The 13,067-nt window shown below is 46.1% G+C and overlaps 1 protein-coding gene across 5 annotated transcripts; it reads left to right on the top strand.

The window, feature by feature from the left end:
• Nucleotides 1-1,363: 1,363 nt before the first annotated feature.
• On the top strand, nt 1,364-7,260 carry ZNF691 (zinc finger protein 691). Of its 5 annotated transcripts, none has more exons than XM_055094444.2 (4): nt 1,364-1,437; nt 4,074-4,196; nt 4,494-4,525; nt 5,733-7,260. In XM_055094444.2, the coding sequence occupies exons 3-4, from the start codon at nt 4,505-4,507 to the stop codon at nt 6,594-6,596; spliced, it is 885 nt and encodes a 294-aa protein (XP_054950419.1). In that variant the 5' UTR covers nt 1,364-1,437; nt 4,074-4,196; nt 4,494-4,504; the 3' UTR covers nt 6,597-7,260. The 5 variants fall into 5 exon arrangements, with proteins under 5 accessions (XP_054950419.1, XP_014200224.1, XP_063457404.1 ...); XM_014344738.4 differs by having other exon boundaries at nt 4,348-4,525; XM_063601334.1 differs by having other exon boundaries at nt 4,348-5,526.
• The last annotated feature ends 5,807 nt before the right edge of the window (nt 7,261-13,067 follow it).

Genomic DNA, 13,067 nt, shown 5'->3' with positions numbered 1-13,067 from the left:
GTGGAGGCAGAATACATGCATACATATACACATACATACATGAATATACATATAATATACACACACGTATGCATACATACACATATACACATGTATACATGTATGTGTATATACATATCTGTACTACATAGGTGTATATGTATATATGTATATGTATTTAGCATGTATGCATGTGTATATGTATACACATATATACATATGTATGTATAATACACATTCACACATGTATGCATGTAAACACACATGTATACATTAATGTATATACACATGTATACATTAATGTATATGTGTATATGTATATGCACATGTATGTGTATTATACATGTATATATGTACATACATATCAGTCTACTGATTTGAATATTAATGTCATCAAGAAATAACCTCAATATATGTATGTATTATAACCTTACAACTGTATACAACATACATACATATATATGTATATATGTATACACATACACATGCATGAGAATATATGTATGTATATATAATATCCTCACAGTAATTCTGCCAGGGATTTTATGGGGGAGGGAGTTGGTACTCCAAATGGCTAGGTGGTAGAGCCAGAGTTTTATACTTTGTTTATCTAGCTCTGAAGGCAATGCTCCTTGTTCTTTGCACTGAAACATTGTGCAGATACGAGAAGCCTGTAGTTTACGTATTTCATTAGCCTTTTATTATTTTAAAAAATAAAACCTGAAAAAAAAGACCTAGTCCTGGATACTTTGGTGATGTTGTTGTGTCTGGATTGACGAACACGTGTCAGGCTTAATTAGGGATGCACGCGGAACCCGGGAAAATCCCTGCTCAGGGGCGCTGGAAGACCTGGAGGTTGATCCTTGAACAGGGTACTTTTAGCTTCTCCGATAAGGAGATTGGGTTATTTTATCTTTAAACTCCCTTCCAGCTCTACCCTCCTTTGATTTTAAGTTATAAACCTTGAGTGAGGTGCCAGACTCTAGGCTTCGTTGGACGTCTACAGGACGGTCAAGGATTACCAACTCAAAGTAAAGAAGGAAATTGGAGTACTTGCCCCCTTGGAGGTTGTGTAGGTTGGCTATACAGATTCTACAACTTCCCAGACGAGTGGCCCTGAGACTTGGGGCTGAACGCACGAGCACGGAAAGAAATCCCACCATAGGACGGAATCCAGTCTCTTCAGCTCCATCCTAAACTTCGCAAGTTTTCTCTGAGTCTAGGCGCTTCCTTAGGACTACAACTCCCAGCATGCCACGCCAGAGGTCAAAGCTTATTGGCGGTCCCGCCAGGTCGCTTGCGTTGTGGCAGTCATTGTAGCCAATGGAAATAAAGAATTATCCTAAGAAACCAATCCTGGAGTAGTAGGGCGGATCCTTCCTGTGTTCCGGCTCCGGCTCCAGCTCCTTCCCTCGCCTACAGAGGCGGCGCTGTCCCTGACCGAGCGGCGGGAGCGAGGTGGGTCCGGGTTGGGCCCGAGGTCGCGGGGGGAGGCGGACACGACTTCGCGGGAAACTCTGTACACGGCCACTTCCCTCTCACCGAGGATCTGGATGCTGCTGCTTTGCTCCCTGGACCGAGTGGGAAGCCAAGGGGCCTTGTGGTCCCTCCGCCGCGACCCTCGGCCCTGGCCCCCGGCCCACGCAGCCAGGTGGCTGTCCCCACCCCATTCCCCGGCCCTTCTGTTGGGTTTGAGTATACAGCCTTCCTGCCGCTGACCATACGTTTAGGATCAGCCCCTCCTCCTCTCCCACCTCTCCGGCCCCAAGCCCGCCGGCAATCTCTGAAACCAGCTCTTGTACCCTTGGACCTCCGCCATTGGCTTCTCCCCGCCCCGCAACACACAACTCAGCTCTTGGGCCCTGGCCTGTGACACTTCTGGCAGCCTTTGCTTCCTCTTCCCTGACCGTCTCCTGCGACCCTCTGACTTCCTTGGTCCTCCTGTATCTCTGACCCGTTATCTAGCTTCCCTGTACAATTACCCTGTTAGCACCTTGCTCTTGGTCTTTCATAGCTCCTCTCTCCTCTTCCTCCCTGCAGCCCTTGACTTGGCCCCAAAGACCTGTAACTTCGGACCTCCATACCGCACTATGGCTTGACCCCTTCCCTTTAACCTAGGCGCTTCACCTTCATCATCTGTGATCACTAGCCCCATCTTCTTGGCTCTTAACTTCTTAGACCTGGCCCCTCCTCCACTTCTCAGCCCCTTCCACTGTTGCTTCTCTCTGTGCAGCAGAGCCACCAGGAAGACAAAGCCCAATAGATCCCTTTTCCCCCCAGATCTCTGCAGTGTGATATGAAAGTGCCTCTGTACTTCAGCTGCACTGTCTTCTCAGTAGGTAGTTGCCTCTTTATCTCTGCAAGTCCCAGTCTTACCCATCCTGCAAATCTTAGGTCAAATACCTACTCCTCCTTGAAACTGCTCAGCCCTGATTTCATCAGGGAGATATATCTGTATCATGTGAACTTCAGTGGTACTGTTTTCATTTCCTTCCTTCCCGTCTTCTCTCCTTTTTTCCTTCAGTAATAGTATAATGGTTAAAAGCACTGACTTTGAAGTGATGGGCATAGGCCCCAGTTCTGCCACTTACTTGCTGTGTGCCCTTGGGCAAGATACTTAATTTCTCTGAGCCTCAGCTTTCTCATCTCTAAAATAAGGATGATGTGAAGTGAAATTAGATGATTCATATATGGTCCTTAGTCCACAGCTTAGTACTTGATACGAGCTTTAAAAAAATGTTAATAATGTGCCAGGGCTGTGTTAGACACTGAGGAGTGGGTACAAAGGTGACTAAGGCACAGTTCCTGCCCCTGTCCCCTGAACTTAACCTTCTGCATTGTATGACAATTTCTGGAGTTCACGGTCTGTTTCAGTACACTGTATCACAAACTGAGTGGTAATCATAATCCTAAATCCTTTTGCTCTTACATTGACCTAGCATCCAGCCCCGGGTAGAGCTGGAACTTGGTAAATTATAGGTTCTCAGAATAGCAGTTTTGGAAGTGAGTGGAGGCTGAATAGCTCATTGCATAGAGATACTGTAGCTGTAGGTCAGATGGGAGCAGGGCAGGGGGTGGGGGATGGGATGGTGGCGTGAATTAAGATCACATCCTGTCACTTATACATTCAAAAGACATTTGAGCACCCAGCTTTATGCTGCAGAAGGAGATTACTAACATGACCCAGTCCCTTTCCTCAAGTTGCTTATAAATTACTAATAGAAACAGACATGTTCTACTAGTAGTTGCAAACCACTATAAGCCAAGCACAAGATTCTGTGACTGCATAAAGGAGAAAGTAGGCAGGAACCAGGAGATTGCTGAGGAAAAGTGGGTGAGACAGTTCATGGTTACTTGTGTCCCATGAAGACAGAGCAGGTGTTTTATTCAACTCATTCAACAAATACTTATGAAGGATCTACTGTATATGGCTGCCACTACTCTAGGAGTTTTGGTTACGTTGGTAAATAAAAAAAAAAAAAACGAAAAAACAACAAAGACACCAGCTCTCATAGAACTTATGTTTTAGGGAAGCAGACAATAAATAATAGACATAAAGAGAATGTCAGAAGGTAAGATGTGCTATGGGGCAGGAGGACTGGGAGTGTGGGAGTGATTTTAATTTTTTAAAGGATGGTCAGGAAACAGTGTCTAAGTATCAAGGAATAGTTTCTCATGTTTACTTGCATTTTTGGAAGTAAAGCAAACCAATTATTTTTCATATTCTTATCTAAATTCTTCAAGGAACACTAACAGGGATTGGCAAACCACAGCTCACCTCCTGTTGCTTTAAATAAAGTTTTATTAGAGCACAGCCACACATTCCTTTATGTCTTGTCTATGGCTGCTTTCATGATTCATGATACAGTGGCAGAATTGAATAGTTACAGCAGATATCCCATGGCCATAAATATTTACTAAATATTATGTGGCCCTTTACAGAAAAAGCTTGTGAACCTCTGGTTCTTAAAGAGTTGAGGTTTTGTCTGTATTTCACATTTTAGAAGGTTATATACAGTTTTATGCTATTTTTAAGTTAAAAGTTTTTTCTTAATGAGATCATTTAAAAGATCTTTTTCTTGTATTCTTCACAGGGCCTGGACGTAGTGTCTTCAACAGTTGTAACAGCAGCTGCCATTTGCTGAATGACAGCATGTGTCACACACTCTGCTGAGTATTACAGGCATTTTTTTCTAATACAAAGTCTTGTAGTGTGGGTAGGTATCACAATTTTAGTGATGTGGGAGTTTAGGCTCAGAGTGGTTGAATAATTTGCAGAGAGTGATAAAGATAATATGTGTCACAGTTGTAATCCAACCCTAAATGTAGTCAGTACCCCTTTCTTTATTCTGTGTTTCTTTTTTCCAGAAATACTTGCAGACTTGAAGGAATTATCAGTCTTTCATTTTCTATCATCAGTGTCCTATGATAGTTTGTGCTTCCCTCCCTCATCCCTTTGTTCATGTCACTCTGTTCACCAACCCACTCTGCTAAAATGTCGTTATTTCTTCAAGGCCCGGAGGAAATGCTACCACTCTCATCAGAGGTACTTTTCCCCCCAACTCTTTCCCTGTCCTTGGCTGTAGGAACCCAAAGGAGTCTGTGCAGCTTAGCACACATTAGTGATGTTTGCACAAATCAGGACCTGTACTGGGCACTCTTATGTGTTTAGTTTTGGGGTGGGGTGTGGGGAGTGTGGTTTGTGTGTCTGTGTCTGTGTTTATCTTTGTGTGTACTTGGTATGTAAGTGTGTGTCTGTGTGTGGTGTATGGGTATATGTGTATAGACATGTATGTAGCTATATACGTGTGTGGCTGTAGTATGTGGCTATATGTGGTATGAGTGTGTATGTAGTATGTATGTGTGTGGTGTGACAATGTATGGCTGTGTGTGGTGTGTAGGTGTATAGCTGTTGTGTGTGGTATGAGAATGTGACCAAGTATGTCAGGTATGTGAGTATGACCGTGTTACGTGAGAATATGGCTTTGTGTATGGTGTGAGTTTGTCTCTGTGATTCTGCTTGCTTGTGTGCATGCATGCGTGTGTGGGCGGGGGGTGTGGGTGGGGCTTTGTATGGTGTTTGAGAATGTAGTGGAGGGCACTGACTGATCAGAAGAAACACAGCCCAAGCCCCACAGTAGGTCCTGCAGGTCCCAGGTATTAACCCAGATGTTTACTTGCTAGATTCTGGTGTGGGCTGGAGAGGGGTAGAGTGGCAGAAATCTCAAGAAAAGCCAAAGCTGGGCCTTGTCACCTAGGAAAGCCTCAAGATTTAGAGGTTTTGTTTTGTTCATTTTGAAAGCAGGCATATAGGTAGATACTTGTAAGGAAGGTTTTTCAAAAAGGATTAAACATAAAAAGAGTTACAGTTAACTTACAGTTAGGCAGAAAAATTGAACTTATCCCAAAATGAAAGCTCTTTTACTTGCCCATGAATTATAGTCTGGATTGTCATTGCTTAGTGGTTTCAAGAAGAGTGACATTATTCAAATGGCACACATATCATCTGGTGGTGGTGGACAAAGCCGGTGCCTTCTTTTTGCTCTGGTGGGTAGCTTTAAATATCTCTGAAAGTTTGTCACTTAAAAGGTAGCAAGTAAAGGTATTCTATCCAAGTATTCCAGTTGATTGAGGTTATTTCTAATGGATGGTCCCATGGGGAAGGTGTATACCCTTCAAACTGAACAAAAGATTCCCTGTGATCTGGCCCAACCCAAAGAATAAAGGTGTTGGCCATTTGTGTTCATTCTCAGGGTTCAGAGATGGGCAGTGAGAAGGAGCAGAGTCCAGAACCACACCTGCCTGAGGAAGGGGAAGGGGGTAAGCCTTGGAGAGTGGATGACTCAGAGGGTTCTTGGATCCCACCTGGGGAGAAGGAGCATGGGCAAGAGAGCCTGTCGGATGAACTGCAAGAAACTCATCCAAAAAAGCCATGGCAGAAAGTCACTGTCCCGGCTCGAGAGCTAGGGGACCCCATTGCTCATCCAAGGCATGAGGCAGATGAGAAGCCCTTTATATGTGCCCAGTGTGGCAAAACCTTCAATAATACCTCCAACCTGAGAACACACCAGCGGATCCACACTGGTGAGAAGCCTTACAAGTGTTCTGAATGTGGCAAGAGCTTCTCGAGAAGCTCCAACCGCATCCGGCACGAGCGGATCCACCTGGAAGAGAAACACTACAAATGCCCCAAGTGTCAGGAGAGCTTTCGGCGGCGCTCAGACCTCACCACGCACCAGCAAGATCACCTAGGCAAGCGGCCATACCGCTGTGACATCTGTGGCAAGAGCTTCAGCCAGAGTGCCACGCTAGCTGTGCATCACCGGACCCACCTGGAGCCAGCACCCTACATCTGCTGTGAGTGTGGGAAGAGCTTCAGCAACAGCTCCAGCTTTGGCGTGCATCACCGCACCCACACAGGTGAGAGACCTTATGAGTGCACTGAGTGTGGGCGGACCTTCAGCGATATCTCCAACTTTGGAGCACACCAGCGGACCCACAGAGGGGAGAAGCCCTACCGGTGCACTGTGTGTGGGAAACACTTCTCCCGGAGCTCGAATCTCATCCGCCACCAGAAAACTCACTTGGGCGAACAGGCTGGGAAAGATTCCAGCTGAAGGAGAGCCCCATTTAGAGTGAGGGAGAGAGAGTGAGAGACCCTAACCTATTGGAGGAAGATCTTCAGCATCTTTTGCTGCTACCTTGACCTCAAGCCCTTCATCCCACTTTGGAGAATGGTTTTGTATAGCCTCTGAAGTCAGGATCTCAGGAAGTCCTGAGGAGGGACTCTGGAGTAAAAACCCTTGCCTCTTTCCAGGCCAATTTCTCGTGTTGGAAAGTCAGAAGACCCAGTCTTGGCTTTACTTTCTTGGGGTGAAAGAGAAATAGGGTAGGCTCAGAACATGCTCATGTTATTAAGGCAGCAGTCCCCCTGGCCTTTGAGGAAGTACCTATGAGATGGGTGTCACTGTCTGAAGGTTCTCCAAATTGTCTGTGAACTGCTTAGGTAGGAGTGCACTGCAGTGTCCTGCTAGTTCCCACCTGTTGTGCCCCAACTTTGCTTCTAGATCTCTGGGGTGGGAGGAGTGACCTTCTCAATGGAAGGGGCCTCCTTGGTCTGGAGAAGAGATCTGAGGTCCCACCTTAGAAATGAAAGGGAAACCCTCAGGGAGCCATGACCCAGGGACCTTCACACTCCCCCATGTTTGTTACTTGTTATCCCTCCCCCAACCTGCCTCTGTTTTCCCCAGAGTGATTAGCAGTAAAACCCTTCAATGAAAAGGACCCGTGTACTTATTTGGGGAAGTGGGGAGCTGGGGAGATTGTCCCACTGAACCCACTCTGGAAGGGATTTGAATTCTAAGAAAGACAGATGGGTAGATGCTCTGAAAAGCAAAGGAAAGCAGACTGAGTTTCTGGGGCCTTTGAGGAGAAGGGGGAAAGGAAAGGAACTAACATTAATTGAGCATCCGCTACATGCGATTAATTCTGTCAGTCACATTTACATTCATTATCTCATGTAGTTCTCACAGCAACTCTCAAAGGAATAAGAAGAGGACATGAAAGTGAGGGAAGATAAAGTCACTTGCTGTGAAGTCATACAGCAAGTATGTTGTGGAGCAGAGTTCAAACTTGGGCCTCCCTGACTGCCAGCTGTTGCTCTTTTCACTACATTTACCTTTTGGCTTCTGAAGGAGGAGCCACTTAGGAGACTTGCCTGGAGTTAGGAGCCAGTGTGGCCTCTTAATATGGCCTTGGGCCATTTGCTCTATGGCAAGTCAGTGCCAAGCATGAGAACGTTTTCAACTTTATTTTATTTTGAGGTCAACTTTATTTTATTTTGAGACAGGATCTTGCTCTGTCGCCCAGGCTGGAGTGCAGTGGTGTGATCACAGCTCACTGCAGCCTTGGTCTCCTGGGCTCAAGTAATCCTCCCACCTCAGTGTATGGAGTAGCTGGGACTGCAGGTGCACACCACCACACCTGGCCTCAATGTTATTGATTGAGCACTTACTCTGTGCCTAGGAAAAACGGCAGTGACGGGGAGTACGGGGTGAAGGGTGGGATAAGGTGAGAGAAATCTTAAAACCCATAATGAGAGTCTTTGCTTTTAGTAGCAATAGTTTAGTCCTCAAGGCTGGAACAGCTTAGCAGGGATTATGTCTGGTTTCCTGTCCTCCTGGTTTAGGCCTGGCTCCACATGGCAGATTTCAGTGTTTTCTACATGGAAGTTTAGTGTTCACCCAGTTTTCCTCTAACAAATACAAAAGAACCCTTCCTCTAACAAATACAAAAGATCCCTATCTACCTCTGTTGTGAATCTGGGGCCCTACTCTTCCGGAGTGAGGGGCCCTCTTCATTTGTAGCCAGTTGGCAGAGTGTGATTCTGGCACCGGGCTTGGAACTGATATCACCCATAACCTTACCTAACATGGGGACCCTGCTGTTCACCAGTAAGAGATGTGCCAGGAACTTTACACTCATTATTGAATTCTCACAGCAACTAAGAGTGACCTGCATTTGCCGTATGTAGAAATAGGCTGATAAAGAAAGGGACTTGCCCAAGGTTACAGAGCAAGTAAATGCAGAGTGTAGGACCTGAACTACTGCCCAAATTCAAGTCCTGTATTTTGTCCAACTATAAAAGACTTCCCAAATGATTCATTTATATTTATAGGGTACTTTACTGTTTACCAAGCACTTTTATTTCATACACATTTTCTGATTCCTTGAAAATCTCCACACAATGTATTTTAAACATATAGTCACCCAAACTTGTGTGTGTGAGTTGGCACACACCCTAATAATAAAAATCACCATCTTTTAAATACCTACTAAGTGCCAATTATTGTACAACTCTTATCTCTAGTCTTCATACTATCTTGTAAGGTAGTAATGTCCCCATGTTCAAGGCAAGAAAATTCTGTGAGATTAAATAACCAGACCTATTGGCAGAGTGGGGACTTAATTCAGGTATGTCTGATCCCAAGGTCAAGCTCTTCATTATACCCACTATCAAGCTAGGTCTACAGATCCCCTCTCAGTCTGGGAAGCTTGGTCTGACTCCTTCCTGACTTGGAGACTTTGTGACAACCACTGTGATTTTTTTTTTTTTTTTGAGACAGAGTTTCATTCTTGTTGCCCAGGATAGAGTGCAACGGCGGGATCTCGGCTCACTGCAACCTCCACCTCCCAGGTTCAAACGATTCTCCTGCCTCAGCCTCCCGAGTAGCTGGGATTACAGGCATGTGCCACCATGCTCGGCTAATTTTGTATTTTTAGTAGAGACGGGGTTTCTCTATGTTGGACAGGCTGGTCTCAAACTCCCGACCTCAGGTGATCCACCCGTCTCAGCCTTCCAAAGTGCTGGGATTACAGGCGTGAGCCACTGTGCCCAGCCCCGCTGTGACTTTTATAATTATGAGTGTCTGCTGCCAGTTGGGCCTACGACCAATGTACCAGGCCCCTGCTTTGATCTTGGAACAAAGCTCCCCAGCCAATCTCACTTGTCTCTCTCTCTCTTTTTTTTTTTTTTTTTTGTGAGATGGAGTCTCTGTTGCCCAGGCTGGAGTGCAGTGGCGCGATCTTGGCTCACTGCAACCTCTGCCTCCCAGGTTCAAGCAGTTCTCCTACCTCAGCCTCCCGAGTAGCTGGGATTACAGGCATGTGCCACAACGCCCGGCTAATTTTTGTATTTTTACTAGAGATGGGGTTTTGCCATGTTGGCCAGGCTGGTCCTGACCTCAGGTGATCCGCTTGCCTCAGCCTCCCAAAGTGCTGGGATTACAGATGTGAGCCACTGTGCCCGGCTCACTTGCCCTTTTTTGACCCTAACTTATATGCTAAGATTTTTTGTTTTAGTCAGTGCTTTTGAGTCCTGACTAGTCCGTTTATTCACTGTCTAACTTCCTTTTAAACTTTATTTTATCCTTCATTCCCCTTATTTTTTCCCTTTCTCCCTCACTCCATCTACTCTTTCTTCTCTTCCTCTCCCTCTTTTCCTCTTTCCCTCTTAGTAACTTGTAATACTGACATTGAAGACAATGTGGCCCCTGATTTCTAGTGTAGGAGATTGCCACACAAATCCAGAGTTGCAATGCAGGATGGTAGGTATCATTACAGTTGTACCCAGGATGCTGTAGAAGCCGGGGGAGTGCCTTAACCTGGCCTGTACTGGACAGTGGGGCCCAGAAGTGAGTAAGACATAGTCCTTCCTGGCTGGGTGCGGTGGCTCACTCCTGTAATCCCAGAACTTTGGGAGGCTGAGGCGAGCGGATCACAAGGTCAGGAGATTGAGACCATCCTGGCTGATACGGTGAAACCCCGTCTCTACTAAAAATATAAAAAATTAGCCGGGCGTGGTGGTGGGCGCCTGTAGTCCTAGCTACTCGGGAGGCTGAGGCAGGAGAATGGCATGAACCCAGGAGGCAGAGCTTGCAGTGAGCCAAGATCACGCCACTGCACTCCAGCCTGGGCGACAGAGCAAGACTCCATCACAAAAAAAAAAAAAAAAAAAAAAAAGACATAGTCCTTCCTGCAAGGAACGCAGAGGAAGTGAAACTACTCTGAACAAGGTGCTGGGGGAACACAGGTGGGAATGGTTAACTTCACAGGAGAGGGGAATCTGAAAGGATGATTGAATTTGGTCTGAATGAATAGGTGTTTATAGCAGAGAAAAGAGAGGAAAGGGAAAGTTTATTTCAGACAGAAGGGAAGGCTTAGTGTTTTAGGAAAAAATGAAATGTTTGATAGTGTGCCCTGTGTGAGGAGGAGAGGAAGCCCTTGTGTTGGATGCCAGGGTAAGAAATTTTGGATTGTGGACAATAAGGAATTTTAAAGCTGGGGAATGACATGATAACATTCACTCTTTATTTAGGAAAAGCACTTGGGCTAGTGTGGAGGATGAACTAAAGGGGGATGAGTGATTTGGAAACATGCTGTGTGTGTAAACCAGGTGCCAATTAGGACCCTCCTGATCCACAGAGAGTTCTGTATGATTGCCTCAGAGCATTGCCAATTCCACAAGATGGGAAAGTTCAAACCTTCCACACAATTTCTGCAGATTCCTTGGGTTTATGACCTCATAATCTCTTGCCTGAGATTCCTGTGATCTGTACAAACCTTTTCTATTTTGTCCCCATTAGTCCTGTCACAGAACTCAGCTCTTTTGATAATCTTCCTAGAGATTGAGAATCTTAGTGAGGAGTTACATTAAGGCATGTGAGTAGCTTCCAATTCTGTCATCTCTGCTTGCCTCCCCACCCTCTCTCTGGATTGCCACAATAAGACTAGGGTGCATCATTGTTTTTTGTTTGTTTTTCTGAGATAAGATCTCCCTCTTGCCCAGGCTGGAGTGCAGTAGTGTGATCACAGCTCACTGCAGCCTCCACCTCCTGAGCTCAAGCAATCCTCCTACCTCAGCCACCCCAGTAGCTGGGACCACAGATGTGTGCCACCGCACGTGGCTAATTATTTATTTTTGTTAGAGATGGTCTCACTGTCAGGCCTCTGAGCCCAAGCTAAGCCATCATAACCCCTGTGACCTGCACGTATACATCCAGATGGCCTGGAGCAACTGAAGAACCACAAAAGACGTGAAACAGCCAGTTCCTGCCTTAACTGATGACATTCCACCATTGTGATTTGTTCCTGCCCCACCCTAACTAATGAATCAACCTTGTGACAGTCCTCCCCTGGACAAAGAGTCTCAGGAGCTCCCCACCGAGCACCTTGTGACCCCCTCCCCTGCCCGCAAGAGATAACCACCTTTAACTAATTTTCCACTACCTACCCAAATCCTATAAAACTGCCCCACCCCTATCTCCCTTTGCTGACTCTGTTTTTGGACTCAGCCCACTTGCACCCAAGTAAAAATAAACAGCCTTGTTGCTCACACAAAGCCTGGTTAGGTGGTCTCTTCACATGGATGTGCGTAACGTTTGATGCCAAAGAACCCGGGACAGGGGGACTCCTTTGGGAGATTGGCCCCCTGTCCTCACCCTCACTTCATGAAGAGATCCACCTATGACCTCGGGTCCTCAGACCAGCCCGAGGAACATCTCACCAATTTCAACTCAGGTAAGCGGTCTCTTCGCTCTCTTCTCCAGCCTCTCTTGCTACCCTTCAATCTCCCTATCTTTCCAATTTCAGTTCTCTTTCCTCTCTAGTAGAGACAAAGGAACACATTTTATCCGTGAACTCAAAAACTCTGACATCGGTCATGGATTTGAAAAGACAGTCTTCCCTTGGTGTCTGATCATAGCAGGGACGCCTGCCTTGATCATTCACCCACATTCCATTGGTGTCTGATCTCCACGGGGACGCCTGCCTTGATCATTCACCCACATTCCACTGGTGTCTGATCTCCACGGGGATGCCTGCCTTGATCATTCACCCACACTCCCTTGGTGGCAGGTCAATTGCAGGGATGCCTGCTTTGCCTGTTCACTCACATTACAGCCCAGGACTCAGTCAAGGATGCCTACTGGAAGCCTGGTAGGTGCCCACCTCCATTTCTCCGTGTCTCTACCTTCCTCTTTAAACTTACCTTCTCCATTATGGGCAACTTTCCACCATCCATTCCTCCCTCTTCCCCCTTAGCCTGTGTTCCTAAAAACCTAAAACCCCTTCAACTAACACCTGACCTAAAACCTAAACATCTTATTTTCTTCTGTAATACTGCTTGATCCCAATACAAACTTGACAATAGTTCCAAGTGGCCAGAGAATGGCACTTCTGATTTGTCTATCCTACAAGACCTAGATAATTTTTGTCAAAAATTGGGCAAATGGTCTGAGATGCCTTACGTCCAGGCCTTTTTTACACTTTGCTCTCTCCCTAGTCTCTGCTCCCAATGCAACTTGTCCCAGATTTTCCTTCTTTCTCTCCCGTTTGCTCCTTCAGTCTCCATCCTAAGTTCAGAGTCCTCCAAATCCTCCTTTTCCACTGACCCCTCTGACCTCTCTCCTCTTCCCCTGGCTGCTCCTTGCCAGGCTGAATTGGGTCCCAATTCTTCCGCAGTCTCTGCTCCCCAACCCTATAACCCTTCTATTACACCCCTCCTCACACCTGGTCTGGCTTACAGTTTC

The sequence above is a fragment of the Pan paniscus genome, chromosome 1 (genome assembly GCF_029289425.2).
Source record: "Pan paniscus chromosome 1, NHGRI_mPanPan1-v2.0_pri, whole genome shotgun sequence".
In the NCBI taxonomy this organism is placed as follows: Eukaryota; Metazoa; Chordata; class Mammalia; order Primates; family Hominidae; genus Pan; species Pan paniscus.
Note: the sequence above shows the minus strand (reverse complement) of the source record. Positions and strands in the feature narration are given on the sequence as shown.

Excerpts from the sequence above, each read along its gene's own strand:
- ZNF691 (XM_014344738.4), top strand. The coding sequence starts at position 4,442 with ATGTCACTCTGTTCACCAACCCACTCTGCTAAAATGTCGTTATTTCTT. Across the intron at positions 4,526-5,732 it reads TGCTACCACTCTCATCAGAG|GGTTCAGAGATGGGCAGTGA; the intron begins GTACTTTTCCCC and ends GTTCATTCTCAG.